The sequence below is a fragment of the Populus trichocarpa genome, chromosome 9 (genome assembly GCF_000002775.5).
Source record: "Populus trichocarpa isolate Nisqually-1 chromosome 9, P.trichocarpa_v4.1, whole genome shotgun sequence".
Taxonomy (NCBI): domain Eukaryota; kingdom Viridiplantae; phylum Streptophyta; class Magnoliopsida; order Malpighiales; family Salicaceae; genus Populus; species Populus trichocarpa.
Genome location: NC_037293.2, coordinates 5627032 through 5641190, shown reverse-complemented (window position 1 = coordinate 5641190; position 14159 = coordinate 5627032). Strand labels below are relative to the sequence as shown.

At 37.2% G+C, this 14159-nt stretch overlaps 2 protein-coding genes across 2 annotated transcripts; one reads left to right on the top strand and one right to left on the bottom strand.

Moving 5' to 3' along the window:
* Window positions 1–753: 753 nt before the first annotated feature.
* On the top strand, window positions 754–5768 carry LOC7482332 (protein TRAUCO). The gene is made up of 2 exons (XM_024608711.2): window positions 754–2016; window positions 5187–5768. Exons 1-2 carry the CDS (start codon window positions 873–875, stop codon window positions 5450–5452), a joined length of 1410 nt encoding a protein of 469 aa, XP_024464479.1. The 5' UTR covers window positions 754–872; the 3' UTR covers window positions 5453–5768.
* Window positions 5769–7029: 1261 nt separating this feature from the next.
* Window positions 7030–13594, bottom strand: LOC7467377 (ABC transporter G family member 15). Its single transcript, XM_002314047.4, has 9 exons — window positions 13046–13594; window positions 10283–10362; window positions 9695–10156; window positions 9380–9496; window positions 9068–9199; window positions 8336–8620; window positions 7981–8253; window positions 7780–7887; window positions 7030–7699 (listed from the first exon to the last, which is right to left on the bottom strand). Exons 1-9 carry the CDS (start codon window positions 13317–13319, stop codon window positions 7334–7336), a joined length of 2097 nt encoding a protein of 698 aa, XP_002314083.2. The 5' UTR covers window positions 13320–13594; the 3' UTR covers window positions 7030–7333.
* Between the last annotated feature and the right edge of the window lie 565 nt (window positions 13595–14159).

Below are 14159 nucleotides of genomic sequence, written 5' to 3'. Positions count from 1 at the left end.
GCCTTCCGGCGACATGGAACTCGAACTCTTTCGCATTCATTTCTCTCTTCCAAAACCTCTGGCCGTAAACCCCTGCAAAAAAAAAATAAAATAACCCCCCTAATTTATAGATTTCAGGTGGGGAGGGTGGAGATAGCTCCATTATAAACCAGCAGAATATTTGAAAGCCCAGTCGAGTTACTTACACACCCCATAGCCCAAACCGCAAAGCCCAATAACTAACTTTAAAATCCATCAATTTTATTTGATTTGGGTTTAACCTCAATTTGCCCCCTAACTTACGTTATTTATCAATCAAATACTAAAAATAAATATTCTAGCAATCACCCCCCTATATTGATTGTACTTATGTTTCTAAGGGAAATTACCAGCTAAAACTCCAACGAATTAGTTTCATGCATCAGAAAGAGCCCCAAAAAATTAATATAAAACCCTATTAGGGATACAAAATACCATCAAATGACTCGATATTTAAGTTTATCATAAGGTTTTTAAGAGCAATTTATCAGTTTCCTTTTCAAGCTCCAAACCGATTTCCTATAATTTGAGCGGGTGATTTCCCTCGAAAATGCAAGATCAAACTTTTCTTTAGGGGATGATAGCTATCAAGTTGAAACATGAAGTAGGTGATTGAAAAAAAAAGACGTTTTGGGGGTTAATTGATAAAATAGGTATAGTTTTGGGGGGAAATTGAGGTTAGCCCTTCTACCCGTCCTCCCACGCATTCTTTCGTTCACAGTTCACTCCTCCACTTCTAAATTCTAATCCATCTTTGTCTTGTCTTTGCTTTTAACTTTTTTCCCCTTCTGTCAATGACTCAAAAACTCCTTTCGCTCCTTCGCTAATCTACAAGTCAAAACCTCCGCGACCTCATGGATTCCCTTCAAGCCACCTACAGAGAGGAAGAGGAAGAGGAAGAACAACAGCAACCCAACAACAGCATCACCAACCACAGTCCTCCCACCCCTCCTCCTCCTCCTCCTCCTCCTCCCACCACCACCAGTAGCAGCAGTCCTATTGAACTCGAAGAACACCAAAACGGCACAGACCCACATCAAGGCGACACTGAAATAACTCCAATTAACAACACGACAGCCAACCAACAACCTCAACAAGAGGACGCCTTTGTATCAGCCTCTGAATCTCTCTCCGAATCAGACCACCCGACAACCTCAAACGACACCGAGAAACCCACACCCAAATCTCCCAAAATTGAAGACACTGAAATTGAAGACGATGAAGATGAAGAAGACCCACCTCCTAAAAAACAGAAACAACTCTCCTCTTTAACACAGAAACAAGAGCCACCCGAACCAGCGACAACTGCAGAAATCGAAAACGACAATGGAGCCAGCGAGTTCAAGAAACCAACCAAAATCACCCCAACAACAACAAAAAAAAAGAAGTCGAAGAAAAAGAACAACAATAATGTCTGGGTTACAAGATCCACACGCAAAGGCAAGAAAAAATCAAAACCAAACCCGCAAAACACTCCATCAGAAGACACTGTCTTAATCACTCCAGCCCCAAGATTCCCTGACAAAAGCGACGACTCCCCAGACTTAAAAATCTGCTTATCTAAAGTATATAAAGCAGAGAAAGTCGAATTGAGCGAAGATAGATTGAGTGCAGGGAGCGCCAAGGGGTATAGAATGGTGAGAGCTACAAGAGGGGTATGTGAAGGAGCTTGGTATTTTGAAATTAAAGTGGTTACTTTAGGAGAAACCGGACACACACGACTTGGGTGGTCTACGGAGAAAGGGGACTTACAGGCACCAGTTGGATATGATGGAAATAGTTTTGGGTATAGAGATATTGATGGGAGTAAAGTGCACAAGGCATTGAGGGAGAAATATGGCGAGGAAGGGTATAAAGAGGGGGATGTCATAGGGTTTTATATTAATTTGCCGGAGGGGGGGTTGTATACTCCTAAACCTGCTCATTTGGTTTGGTATAAAGGGCAGAGGTATGTTTGTGCTCCTGATGCTAAGGAAGATCCTCCCAAGATTGTTCCTGGTGAGTTTTTGTTTTTGTTGTTTTGGTGTGATGCGGTGTTTGTTATGTCTTTGTTTTGCTTATATTGTTCACTCTTGAATCTTGTGTGTATTGCAATGTGCTGGTCAAGTAAGGAGTTTTTTAGGTTATCTATTTGTTTGATTTTAATGGCATTGGTTATGGTCTACATCGAGGACTTTTAGGAGGTTGAAGGTCCTGCTTTTGTCTTGCATTTAATAAGAGAATTTAGGATTGTACGAATTGACACGACTGTATTAGCATCAAGAATTTAGCAAAGAAGGTTGCTTTAAATTTGAATAATAGTGTTGCTTGAAATTGGAATTCTGTAATTGCAAATAAGATGGGAAATAAGTAATGTGTTGACTTTACCTCCCACAAACAAATCTGTTTCCTGTAGCAACAGATATTAGCTAATGGTGTGGTTGGGAAGAAGATTCCTGTCTCGTAGATTTTATTGTGATGGGATGTTCAAGGATGATTATTTTGTCACTATGAAGGTTTTTATTTTTTTATTTTTTATGCATTCGGATACTCTTTATTAGAATTTAGATGTTCCGGTATTGTCCCTTAATTGTAATTCCACTTTCTCCCATCCATACTTGGATTTGTTGTTCGTGAAAAAATTGAAACGTTCTGCTATTGAGAGTGTGTCACTTGTGAATTTGATTACTCGTATTCTTTTCTAGGAAATAGACTTGTGTTACCATATAGCATACACTCAAGTACAGAAAGTCAATAATGATAATATAAGTCCTCTCTTTTTAAAGCGCAGCTGTTCTCTTGCATTCTAAGACAAGTGTGTAATCAGTTGGAGGAAGTTGCATTTATTGGACCAAAAGTATTTAGCACACTTACCTGAAACTATAACACAAGATTAGATGATCGAGCGATATAGTAGGTTGCTTGAAATGTATTGTGAATCTGAGTGAGTTGCAAGTAAGTTCCTCATTGCTGTGAAAAGAGTCATGTCAGTCTTTGAGTGTGAATGCTAGCAGCATATGTCCTCAATTGTGGACGCAGAGCTACTTCTAGCCTTCCAATGTCTGACCAATGTGGCCTTTTTTTATTTGGATAAGTTTGGCTGTGCTGAGGTTAGCAACTTGGTTTTTCTTCACCCGAGAGAGTGGAGGTGGCATGCCAAGGGGGTGCTTATTGTTGAGGTGGTTTTAATCACATCCTCTTTTGTTTTCCTTGTGGCATCAGTTTCCAGAAATTAAGTGTCGTGATCAAAATTAAACATGAGCTGATGGTATTGTGGAAGCGTAAGGTAGGCTAAGAAGAGGTGATAGATCACCTGTTTTGCACATGGCATTTGTAGTCTTCTCTCATCAATAGGTCTGTTACCTTGTGGGAACTTGTGTGTTCCAAATGACTAGGCATTCCCTTGTATGCTTTTGTCCATTGGATTACATAAGGAGCTACCAATTGAAACGCCCCTGGATTTAGAGGCTCTCCTCTTCTCATTTTGTTTCCTGTACAGGGTCTACTTGTTTTTTACAGAAGATATGGTGAAAGTTTACCTTACTCCAACTTGCAGATAATTTTCAATGATTATAGTCAAGCACAAATTCTTTACCTGGATGGATGTCATTTTATAAATTAGGAGCCAAACTATCTAATCTGAGTATCTGATATATAAGTTATGATGGTTAAAGAATATACAGCCCATTGAAGGTCATTTACACGAAAAGCTTTTCATGCAAATTGAATTCCAAAGTGAGTCAAGTTAATGTCTTATTCTTAATATCTAATGATACAATAATATATGTTATTGCCAACTCCCTGTTATTGCAGAATAATAGTGAGATTTACATTAAGGGCATCTTAATGTGTTGTATGAATAGTCATATAGCCACTTCCCCGCTGCTCTTGTTCTTTCTGGAGGTTCTGTGTACTCTTGTTTCCAGAATAAACAGTTAGAACTTCAGGAAACATTAAAATTTTGTCTGGTTGTAGACAAAAGGATATTTTTGCATTGCCCTCAACTCATTCTTTCAAACCTCTTGGTGACTGCATTGGAATATTGTCTGTTGTCAGTATACAAGAATAATTTTTCTGCTCAAATGAATTGAGGCTCATGTTGTCTTGTAAAAAAAATCTACTTATGAGACTAGTTTCTATGTCTAAATAGACAAGGGATTTGCCATCATAGGAAGTAGAGAATGGTTGGCAAGTTGATTCTCCTCTGAACTATTCTTGTCTTTTGATGATGGATTTCTTAGGTTTCTGTCCTTGCTTCCGAAGTTCAGATCAACCATCCTAAACTATGTTGTGGTTTACTCACAGTGTAGGTTCTACATCTCCACCTTGAGGCTGTTTGGGCTTTTTTTGGCTAGACTAACATTGTCTCTATTGTTTGATCAACACCCACAACCCTCTTATTTCTCCTCTTCTGATTCCGAAGAAGTGAAATAGCCTTTTGGTCTTACAAAAATAAGTTCTTCTCCCCCCCCGGTGTACCTTTACTGCTCAACATTCACATGGGAGAAGCGGCCATGGGTCCTACTATGCAGTTAGATTTATGAGGTGGAGATGGCACCCAAATAATGTGTGCAGACATAAACATGTTTGATTGAAGAAACAAAGATAAAGATATAAAATAAATTTGTTTGTAATAGTTTTGAAGTGAATTTATGTGCTTTCAAAGTAGAAGAGATATGTCCTCTATGTTCCCATTGCCTTTGTCTTTTTTGTCCCGAGACAGTAACCAAAAGCTATCAATTTCCTTTCCAAGCAGCTATAAATCTTTGAATCTGGCTGGCAAAATCTGATTTAGGTTTGGCCTGTTTATGCTGATGGCAAAGCAAGTTGTAAATTTTGAATCATCTTTCAGATTCCTTATGAGATCTGAAAGAAACCATGGATCACTTTTCACATTTATCTTATGCAAAGTGTGTCTTTGACATTAGATTCTTTTATTCTGATGGAATGGATTATACAGAACTCACCAATTTATTGATGAAATATCATGCGGGATACTGTGTGTTTTGAACTCTGGGTTGCGAGGTGGGGCACGCCAGGGGACAAGCTTGGTGATCACTTGTTCAAAATCTTATTTTAAAATGAGCATGGTTGATCCATGCCCTACTCTTGGGGTGCTAATATGTAATCGTGCTTGATATGATGGATGTTACGACTAACTGTGTACTAAAAATTATTTTCTTGTGCAGGAAGTGAGATATCTTTCTTCAGAAATGGAGTATGTCAAGGTGTTGCGTTCAAGGATTTATTTGGTGGCTGTTACTACCCTGCTGCTTCAATGTACACTCTCCCTAATCAGCCAAATTGTGTGGTCAAGTTTAACTTTGGCCCTGATTTTGAATTCTTTCCAGAGGATTTTGGAGGACGCCAAGTTCCCAAGCCTATGATTGATGTTCCTTACCATGGGTTTGACAACCGTGCTGAAAATGGTGTGAGCGATGAGAAGAAACATTAGCAAGTAACCTTTTTACCGTCTGCAGAGTTGGGAGGTTGATTTGAATGAGCATTCTATCTATAATTTTAGTTACTGATATATTAGGACTGACAAGTGAACTGATTCAGTTTCTGTGAACTCAACATTTTTTATAGAGGATAAAAGAGAGTTGATTTCTGCTTGTGAGATGTAATTTTATTTCATGAGCCCGATGGTACCCTAGAACTGTTTCTTGGTATGGATTGGTTTTTGTTGATGAGAAGTATTATTAGATTACAACAGCATATCTGAACTGATTTGCACATTTTTGAAGTGATATGTGATACCTTTCTCAGAATTCCTATTCACAAGCTAGATGTTTCAGAAATCATGGCTTAGGCTTATGCATCATGTAAATCTCTGTTTTGCTTGCTTTTCCTATATCACTGTGGTTTTGGTAAGTTCTTTGCTATTGTTGGAAGATGATGGACAGTCTAGATTGTCAGTCTTTTTGGTTGATTAAAGTGACGGTTCCTTAAGATTACTGTCCTACTACTGTTTTGTGCTAATGCATGGCAGCCGATTGTAAGTCAAATATTTGAATCATTAACCTCTTGAGCAACTTGTGGCTAAGCATGTTTGTTGAGTCTATGATGTGCAAACCTGACCTTTGCAAGTTTCCTAGCTAAAGGGGTTCATTTTGATCGGACAGGCGAGCACCAGACTGAATTAGAATCTGTGGATGCGTTCTTAAATTTGCCATATGAGTTCAACATTAGGGCATGTGCGCTCATATTCTGGTTTGGTTTCACTTGCAGCACTACAAGTTAAGTCCAGCATTTGATTGTCATTACTCAATTGTGCATTTGCTTGAAAGATTTTCAGGCACACTTGGGCTTTAACAAAAGTGGTATTTAGAGTGGCACGATCATCACCTCCGAAATTTTGATTAAGAGGAGCTAAACATCGGCTCTCTTCTTTTGGATACAGCTGGGCAAGTGCTGCTGAATGCAGTTATGTTGTGGTTGGAAGTATAATGTAATTGTTTTGAGGTGATGGAGACAAATGGACTGACTGGTACATGTTCTTGATTTTACTTTTGAATGGTTTGGGTAACGTTAATGCTCAGGTTCAAATATACTGACAGCAAGAAGAGTAGTAGATGGCAACATGCACATTCATCATTTACGAGATGCTCACTGCGTTTTTTTCACATTTCTCTTTTCTTTTTGCATTAATTTTGCGCACTGATTTTTCTTCGTCGAAAATAATAATAATAATAATGTTGGATTTCGCAGTTTGGAACGCATACTGGAAATTAGGCTCATGAGTACAGCCGGCAACCTTCTCTTGAGAATCCAAACTTTAACCTTGCATGTGGGCACATTCAACAAGGGAAAAGCTTGACAGGTCATGCCCAAAATCCAAATTATGGTGCTTTCAGGTGTCGATGCGCATTGCTTCTTCAGATTGCAGAGAAATTAACTAAGAAACCTTATACCAACAAAAAGGTTACTTAACCTTACCATGGACTCTTCCTGTATACCTTGAGCACTTCAAACTTGTTTGCTTGAGGGGTAAAAGCTCGTCTGTTTCTCAAAAGTACATAACAGAACTCGGAGAGAAGTTGTCTACCAACTCTTGATTATTATCATACAGAACTGTTATCATGGACCGCCTGTCACCATTTTTTACAATACATAATACTTTTTCACGCGTGAGCACAAGACATTTATCCAATGAAGTGTTCAAACGATTAGAATAAAACGTGAAATTGGTTTGTAAAAGCAATTCTTAAATTTTAAATGGTTAAAGCAAGTCCATGTATGGTTTTTTTTATTCGTTTTGCCCTCACCATAACTCTCTCTAAAATATCAGGCAGGGCTGGTGTGCAGCGCGGCCATATGTGTGAAAAGTGTGCTACTAGTAAGGAATTGGAGAGCTGAGACCCTCTTGAGAAGACAAAGAATGAGCAGGTTGGTGTCTTTTTGAAGGGAAGGGTGAATAAGAAGTCTTCCTGAAAGATGGCCTCTTCTTCAGATGCTTTAGAGTCCTCTTGGAATGAAGCTCCCGAAGCATAGGGAGAGTTCTCTCCTTGAACTTGAGAATGGCAAAGAAGAGAAGTCTGAAAGCAATGAGAATGAGCAGGACAGCAGACAGGTCCCACCATTTTGAATGATCAAGACTAATACCAAGCACGGTTGTGAGAACTTCTTCTCCTTTCAGTTTTGGACCGCCAGGTACTAAAGGATCAAACTCCAGCCCAATCATGTCGTTCTTGTATGCTCCCTGCATTTCCCATTATAGGAATGGTAAATATCAAGTGTTGAATACATAAAAACTAAGATTCAATCTTGCTTGTACCCTACCTGCAATCCCCATGATCCAAAGTTGATATAAGAAATTGGGTAGCGCCAGAAGACCTTGGGAATATCAGGCAGCAACCGGAAAAACCCAGAGGTCATCATTAGGATTCCCTGCAAACAAATATCAATGGAAGAGAAACCATGGATGGAGTTTAGGAAGAATGATGATGGGATGAAAAAGATGAATTAGAAGGCTGTTCTTACAATATATGCTGATCCAATAACGAATCCCATTAGGTAGTTGGGGACTAGTGAAGCTATAGTCATCATGCAACTCTCCACAGTTGCTATGCTGCTTAAAAGGTCGAAGAAAACGTAGAGAAAATTTGAAAATTCTGGCCGAAACTTCACCATGTAATAGGTAATACTTGAGGTGCCGAATGACATCACAGTCAAGTAGGGAAACGAAGAGAGAAAGTTTGACAGTACATAAACAGCGACCCCATAATACCCACTGAGCCTTTCCTTGTAAAAAACCTGGGTAAAGCATTGAGAAAGCTTAACTAAAACTTAACTAGTGCCATATAACTCTACTAAAAGTTTATTTTGAGTAGTTTACCTTCAGTTCTTCAATGAAGGAGGGGAAGCCTCCAATGGACATGAATGTCATAAATCCTGACAGAAATCCTCCACAAGCTCCGTGGGCCAATATTGCAGTATAACCTTTGCCAACGTCTAAAAATATGGTACCGACGCAAATAGACAACAAGATGTAGACGATAATCCTTACCCAATAGTACCCCAAATCTCTCCACATGTTAATGAAAGATCTCCTTGTCAACGTTGAAAGTTGTTTCCACCAGTTTGCTTGGTTTTCTTTTCTTATATTAACCACAAGCCCCTTCTGCAATACAGAATTCATGTTCATGAAAACCAGTTCTTCAGAAATAATATTTAGCGAACTTTTTTTTTTCCCTGTCAATGTGTGTGATGTTGATTCCTTATATGTATGTAGCAGCATTGTGTAAACTATATAGGGTTTCTCTAAGTCTAAGGGCACATGTTAGAGTTGGTTATCTCGTTTCTAGCTGTTTGATCTAATGTCCTGCAATTCACGGGTAGGTGGTGGTGTAAGAGAATGCTATAATTTTAAAAATTTCAATGCCTTCTAAACATGTACACTGAGGGCACATCTTAGAGAAATCAAGTTATAAATTGCATTTAAGGTATTATGTATTAAGAGATCAGTACCCTGAGAACTCAAATCACATAGGGATGCTAGAACGAGACAATTGCAATGAAGGGAGGAGAACTAATATGCACCAGATGCAGAAATATTTGAAACGCTTACAATCGCCACAATTTCTTGAATCCTAGCTCTTGCATTTGCTGCATGGTTGGAGGACCTGTACTTCTTGACTAACGATGCCTTAATCTCTGCTGTTGGCAAATTTGCCAAAGAATCTGATGGATTTTGAATTTCCTTCAGTTAAAAAAAAACCCAGAAGAGTTATAATTCAGTTAAGCGATTTGTAGTATGAAAAGAAAATTCCAAGTACAAGGGATGGACAGGCATTAAGATCTAGCTGACACATTCTGTAATTTTTCCTTTCCAGAAATGATGACAGCAAAAACTAAATTGCCATAGCATACTTGCACATACTCTGTGAGATCCCATCAGGGTTGCAGTGACAAGGTCGAAGTCTGAATTAATACAACGTAAGAAATGATCAGAAGGGTTTCTTCTACTTGGACATGGGAATCCAGCTTCAGCAAAGAACTGCAAAATCAGCATTCCAGGTTAGATTCAGATGCAAACTTAGAATTCTCATTGAAATGAGTAAATTTCAGTTTGATTATGACATAAATAACAAGATGCGCATAATATATGTTTTAGCAGCAAGAAAAGTGAGAAAACATGTTGAATTCTACTTGCAATGTGCCCAAGGAAAATCCAATATTGGTTATACACTTGTACCTCTACCGCCATCTTTGCCTCTCCAAAATAAACTGTTTCGCCACCAGATAATAAGAAAAGGTCATCAAAGAGTGCGAAAACTTCGCTACTTGGCTGGTGAACAGAAGATATGACGGTTCTTCCATCGCGAGCAATATTTCTAAGAGTTTGAATTACAAAGAAAGCTGCAGCACTGTCCAGGCCACTTGTAGGTTCATCAAGAAACAAAAGTTGTGGCCTTATGAGGATTTCAAGTGCAATACTTAGTCTTTTCTTCTCCCCACCACTTATACCTCTTAAATGCCAGTTTCCAATCAGCCGATCACTGCACTCTTGGAGACCCATTTCCATGATTGTCCCCTCTACAATGTCATCTATCTCTTCTTTAGCCATGCTGCTTGGAAGTCTCAAATGAGCCGAGTAATTCAGGGTCTCTCTAACTGTGAGAGTGCCCAACAATGTGTTTTCTTGTGTTACATAAGCCTGATTAATGATACAGCATTAGAAGAGAAATATGTGTATTTTCTTCAAATTTTCATTTGGGAGAACTAGGATATATATAATTTTTCATTAATTTATTTTTATGAACACAAGAAAGTAGAATCTTACAACACCACCATAGTCCAGTCTCCTCTTCTTCCCGTTGAGTAGAACATTCCCAGTCATCACAGCATTCCCTGCTAGTCTCCCTGCACAAATTTCATAGATTGCAGGAACAGATAGTCAGTACCATTAGTATTAAGTGACATACAAGTCAATAATATTTCCCTCATATTCACGAGCTATATAAATCAAATCTATTGAATATGATTGAGCTGCAAATAATAGGTTGGAAGTTGGAACTCTCTTGCTATATAAGCTCCTCGTGATCACAAAATGATACAGAGGTAGTGAGTGTTCTCATGGAGAACGAGCATGGGATAGGGTCGGCTGGATTCACACATGGGATATTGGTCCAGAGGCAGTCTTCATTATGCTGTCATCATAAAATAAGATATACAGCAATTGATGGGGTTGGATAGATCATTGAACGTGATGGGAAATTGGTGGCATGATGATCTAGCTCATTGTCCAGCCAAGGTAACCAGTTAAAGAAAAGAACAGTAAGATCATGTTTTGTGACATCTGCAATTAAGAGAAATTTTGTTTAGCGGAATCATGTTTTCTTCGTTACCTTCTCATTGATAATATAATTCATATATATTATCTAATATGTATGATTATTGCATGCTTTCATTTGTGGTTTATATTATTGAGTGTGTGAAAGAGTAATGAAGATTAGAATGATTAGTTCTTGATTCTTATACGAAATGTTTTCCAGAGCTTACTTTTCTGGATAATTTTTTAGGCTGTATTTTTTTTATTTGTATTTTAAAAAAATTTAAATTTATTTTTATATTATTTTAATATTCTGATATCAAAAATAAATTTTAAAAATAAAAAAAATATTATTTTAAAACGTTTACAAGCATGAAATATTGTAAAAAATAAAATTTATAATAATCTCTCTTTTTATGAAAAAAGTTGGTTTAAATCAATCTCAACAAACATGTTTTTATTTATTTAAAATCATTTTATTTTTTTTTTATCACTAATTATTTATAAAAAAACAACTTTTAAATTATCACCCAAAGTAAGAAATTATTTATTATAACTCATGTTAAACACAACCTTAATTTATTCAACTAATTAATAATTTCGATGCAACAACTTTTGGGTACAAAGTAATAGCCGTTCAATTTGAACTGAATGTCATATATATATATATATATATATATATATATATATATATATATATATATATATGTGCGGTCCAATTTGAACCGGACAGTACATGAATCTAGTTCAAATTTAAGGTATTATTACCCAACTGTTTAAACTTTAAACACAATATTAATGCACATTGATCACGCTCTCAAAAAACTAATAATTAATAAAATAATAATAATGCTTAAACTCCTCTAATTAACCATCATGTTAGCTAATTATGGCTTATCAAGAAATTCTTTTGTCAAGGAGAACTTATTATTGCTAACCTATATTTATGAATTTATATTTTATCTTGTATATAGATCGACGCTACCTCATTTTATTTAATTTAGGGCTTTGAACACCAATTTACACCAATAAAAAAAAAACTATCATGTTAGCTAAATAATAGCCTTCAAGATTTAATAAATGATTGATATTTATTTCTTAATTACTTATAATATAAGTGTAATTAATGTGCAAATGCATTAAACCCTAGTATTCGCTTCAAGATGGGACAGGGACAGCACCTCCCTTCCAAACAAGTAGGTTTGCGTTTGTTTTGAGAACTTCACCAAGTGCATTTAAACCTCACTCACAATGTCACATCGACTATGCATGGTGTTACATGGCTAGGACCAATCAATAGAGGCTTTAGCCTTGCTATGAATGTACATGCATACATACACATGTATACATACAAATATACGAATGCTAACAATGGCAACATCGTTAATTGCGTATTTATATATATATATATCACACGCTTTGTGAGCTCCATGTGCCTCAGGCACCAGCATTTATATGCGTGTGTTTTATTGTAATAAACCCTATACAGGGGCCTAGGCCGTGTTTGGCACAGAGCTGGGACCGATTTTTTTATGGGATTCATATAAAAAAAAATAGTTTTTAATTTTACAAGGTGTGATTCGTGTTTTAAAAAGATTGTATTTTTAAAAAAACCAAACATACACTAAAACATAACAGTACTGACCATTGCTTTAGGTTATTGTTGGGACTGGTAGGGATCATAAAAGCATGTATGGGAGATTGAGTGCCGGCATGCCCATTAAGGCATTGGCAAACCTGTGGCATGTTCGAGCCATCATCTAATCTAAGCTTATTGACAACGACTTTCAAGTTCGCAGAACATAGTTAAGATTTTGATTTCCCCTAGCTAGTAATAAATGCTGGTGCTTGACTTGGGCACCTTTGGATCTATTTCCTTCACTGCTTTTGCTACTGCTATTATTCTCTTTGCATTTATTAACTACGTTGCGTTTGGTCAGTGTTTTAAAATAAAGATCGATGAAAGATTATGTGAAGTTTGAAAACATCAAATTATACCAGGAAAATATAGAGACAATCTTGACAATATATATATATATATATATGCATGCATGCATGCTTACGATTCTTTGGATGTAACTTGTAAAATGAATAATTAACCATGCACTCTACCATATCTAATGCTTTCACTGCTGTTTTCCTAGTGCGCGCGCGCGCGCGCATGGCAACAAAGTTCCTAGCCTTGGATCAGTACTTGGAAATGAATCTAGAAAAGAAATCCTACACTCCATACTAAAATTGCCACAGAGAGAGGGATCAGAGAGATGCAAAAACCTGCTAATGCATCAAGAAGGGTAGATTTCCCAGACCCAGATGGACCCATAATAGCCAAGATTTTACCAGGCTCGGCGTATCCATTTAGCCCATTAAGCAATCTCCTTGTAGGTCCATTGCCAAAATTTGGCAGAACCACTGTTAAATCCTCCCATACCAAGAACATAGACCCTACTCCATGATCTCCTCTTCCTCCAGATAAACCTGCCTCCGCATTCCCACCTCCAGAGCCACCATCTCCACCACTGCTAATTACAACCTGCTCTATCTCCATAACATGCAACAACTACTCTCAAGTTAGGATTTGAAAGCAAAAGAACAGCAAAAGAGAGAGAATTTGTAATAAGAAACAAATCAAGAAAGGTGGTCCTTTCGCTATGTCTTTGTGGTCAAGGGATGGCTTGAAGGGAGTAGTGTTTCTTTCTTTCTTCTGGTGAGAACAGGGAGATGGCTTTCCAAAGTCTAAACTCAGCAAAGAAAAGCAGAATAGAGGAGTGAATGTGTAACAGAAATGGTCTGATAGCTTTGGTCAGTACTGGTGAAAGCAGTGATATAGAGTTGCTTAGGCAGCAAATGCTAATCACCAAACCTACCATGCATCAATGCTTCATTAATAAGGTGCAGGACAGAAAACGAGAGTCGTATCTATTTCAACAACTAGTAAAAAAAAATTTCAACATCATTTTTACTACTCTAGCTAGCTATGTATCACATAACAATCTTAATGCATATTGGAGTCTGTTGTTTTTCGTTCTTGTTTCGTCACCATCTAGCAGAACCAATAAATGCTTTATTGTTGACATGATTTATAGAGATTTTTCGAATTGGTTCCGCCTGTGTCAGAAATCACGCAATTTTTCAAAATGGAGTCATGAAATAATCTGAAAGAATATTTTATTTTACAATTTATCTACTGAATTTAATTAATTAGGACGTCCACGATTGTCCATCTCTTTTTTTATGAAATTAAAAAAGGTTCCATATATATGAAATATATTTCTAGCTGGTCTTTAAAATCAATTCCAGCATCCAATTAACAAACTGCCTGGCAGCTCGACTGCAACATTACATAATAACTTGTTTGTGAAGGTATAATTAAGAACAAAGCAAAATA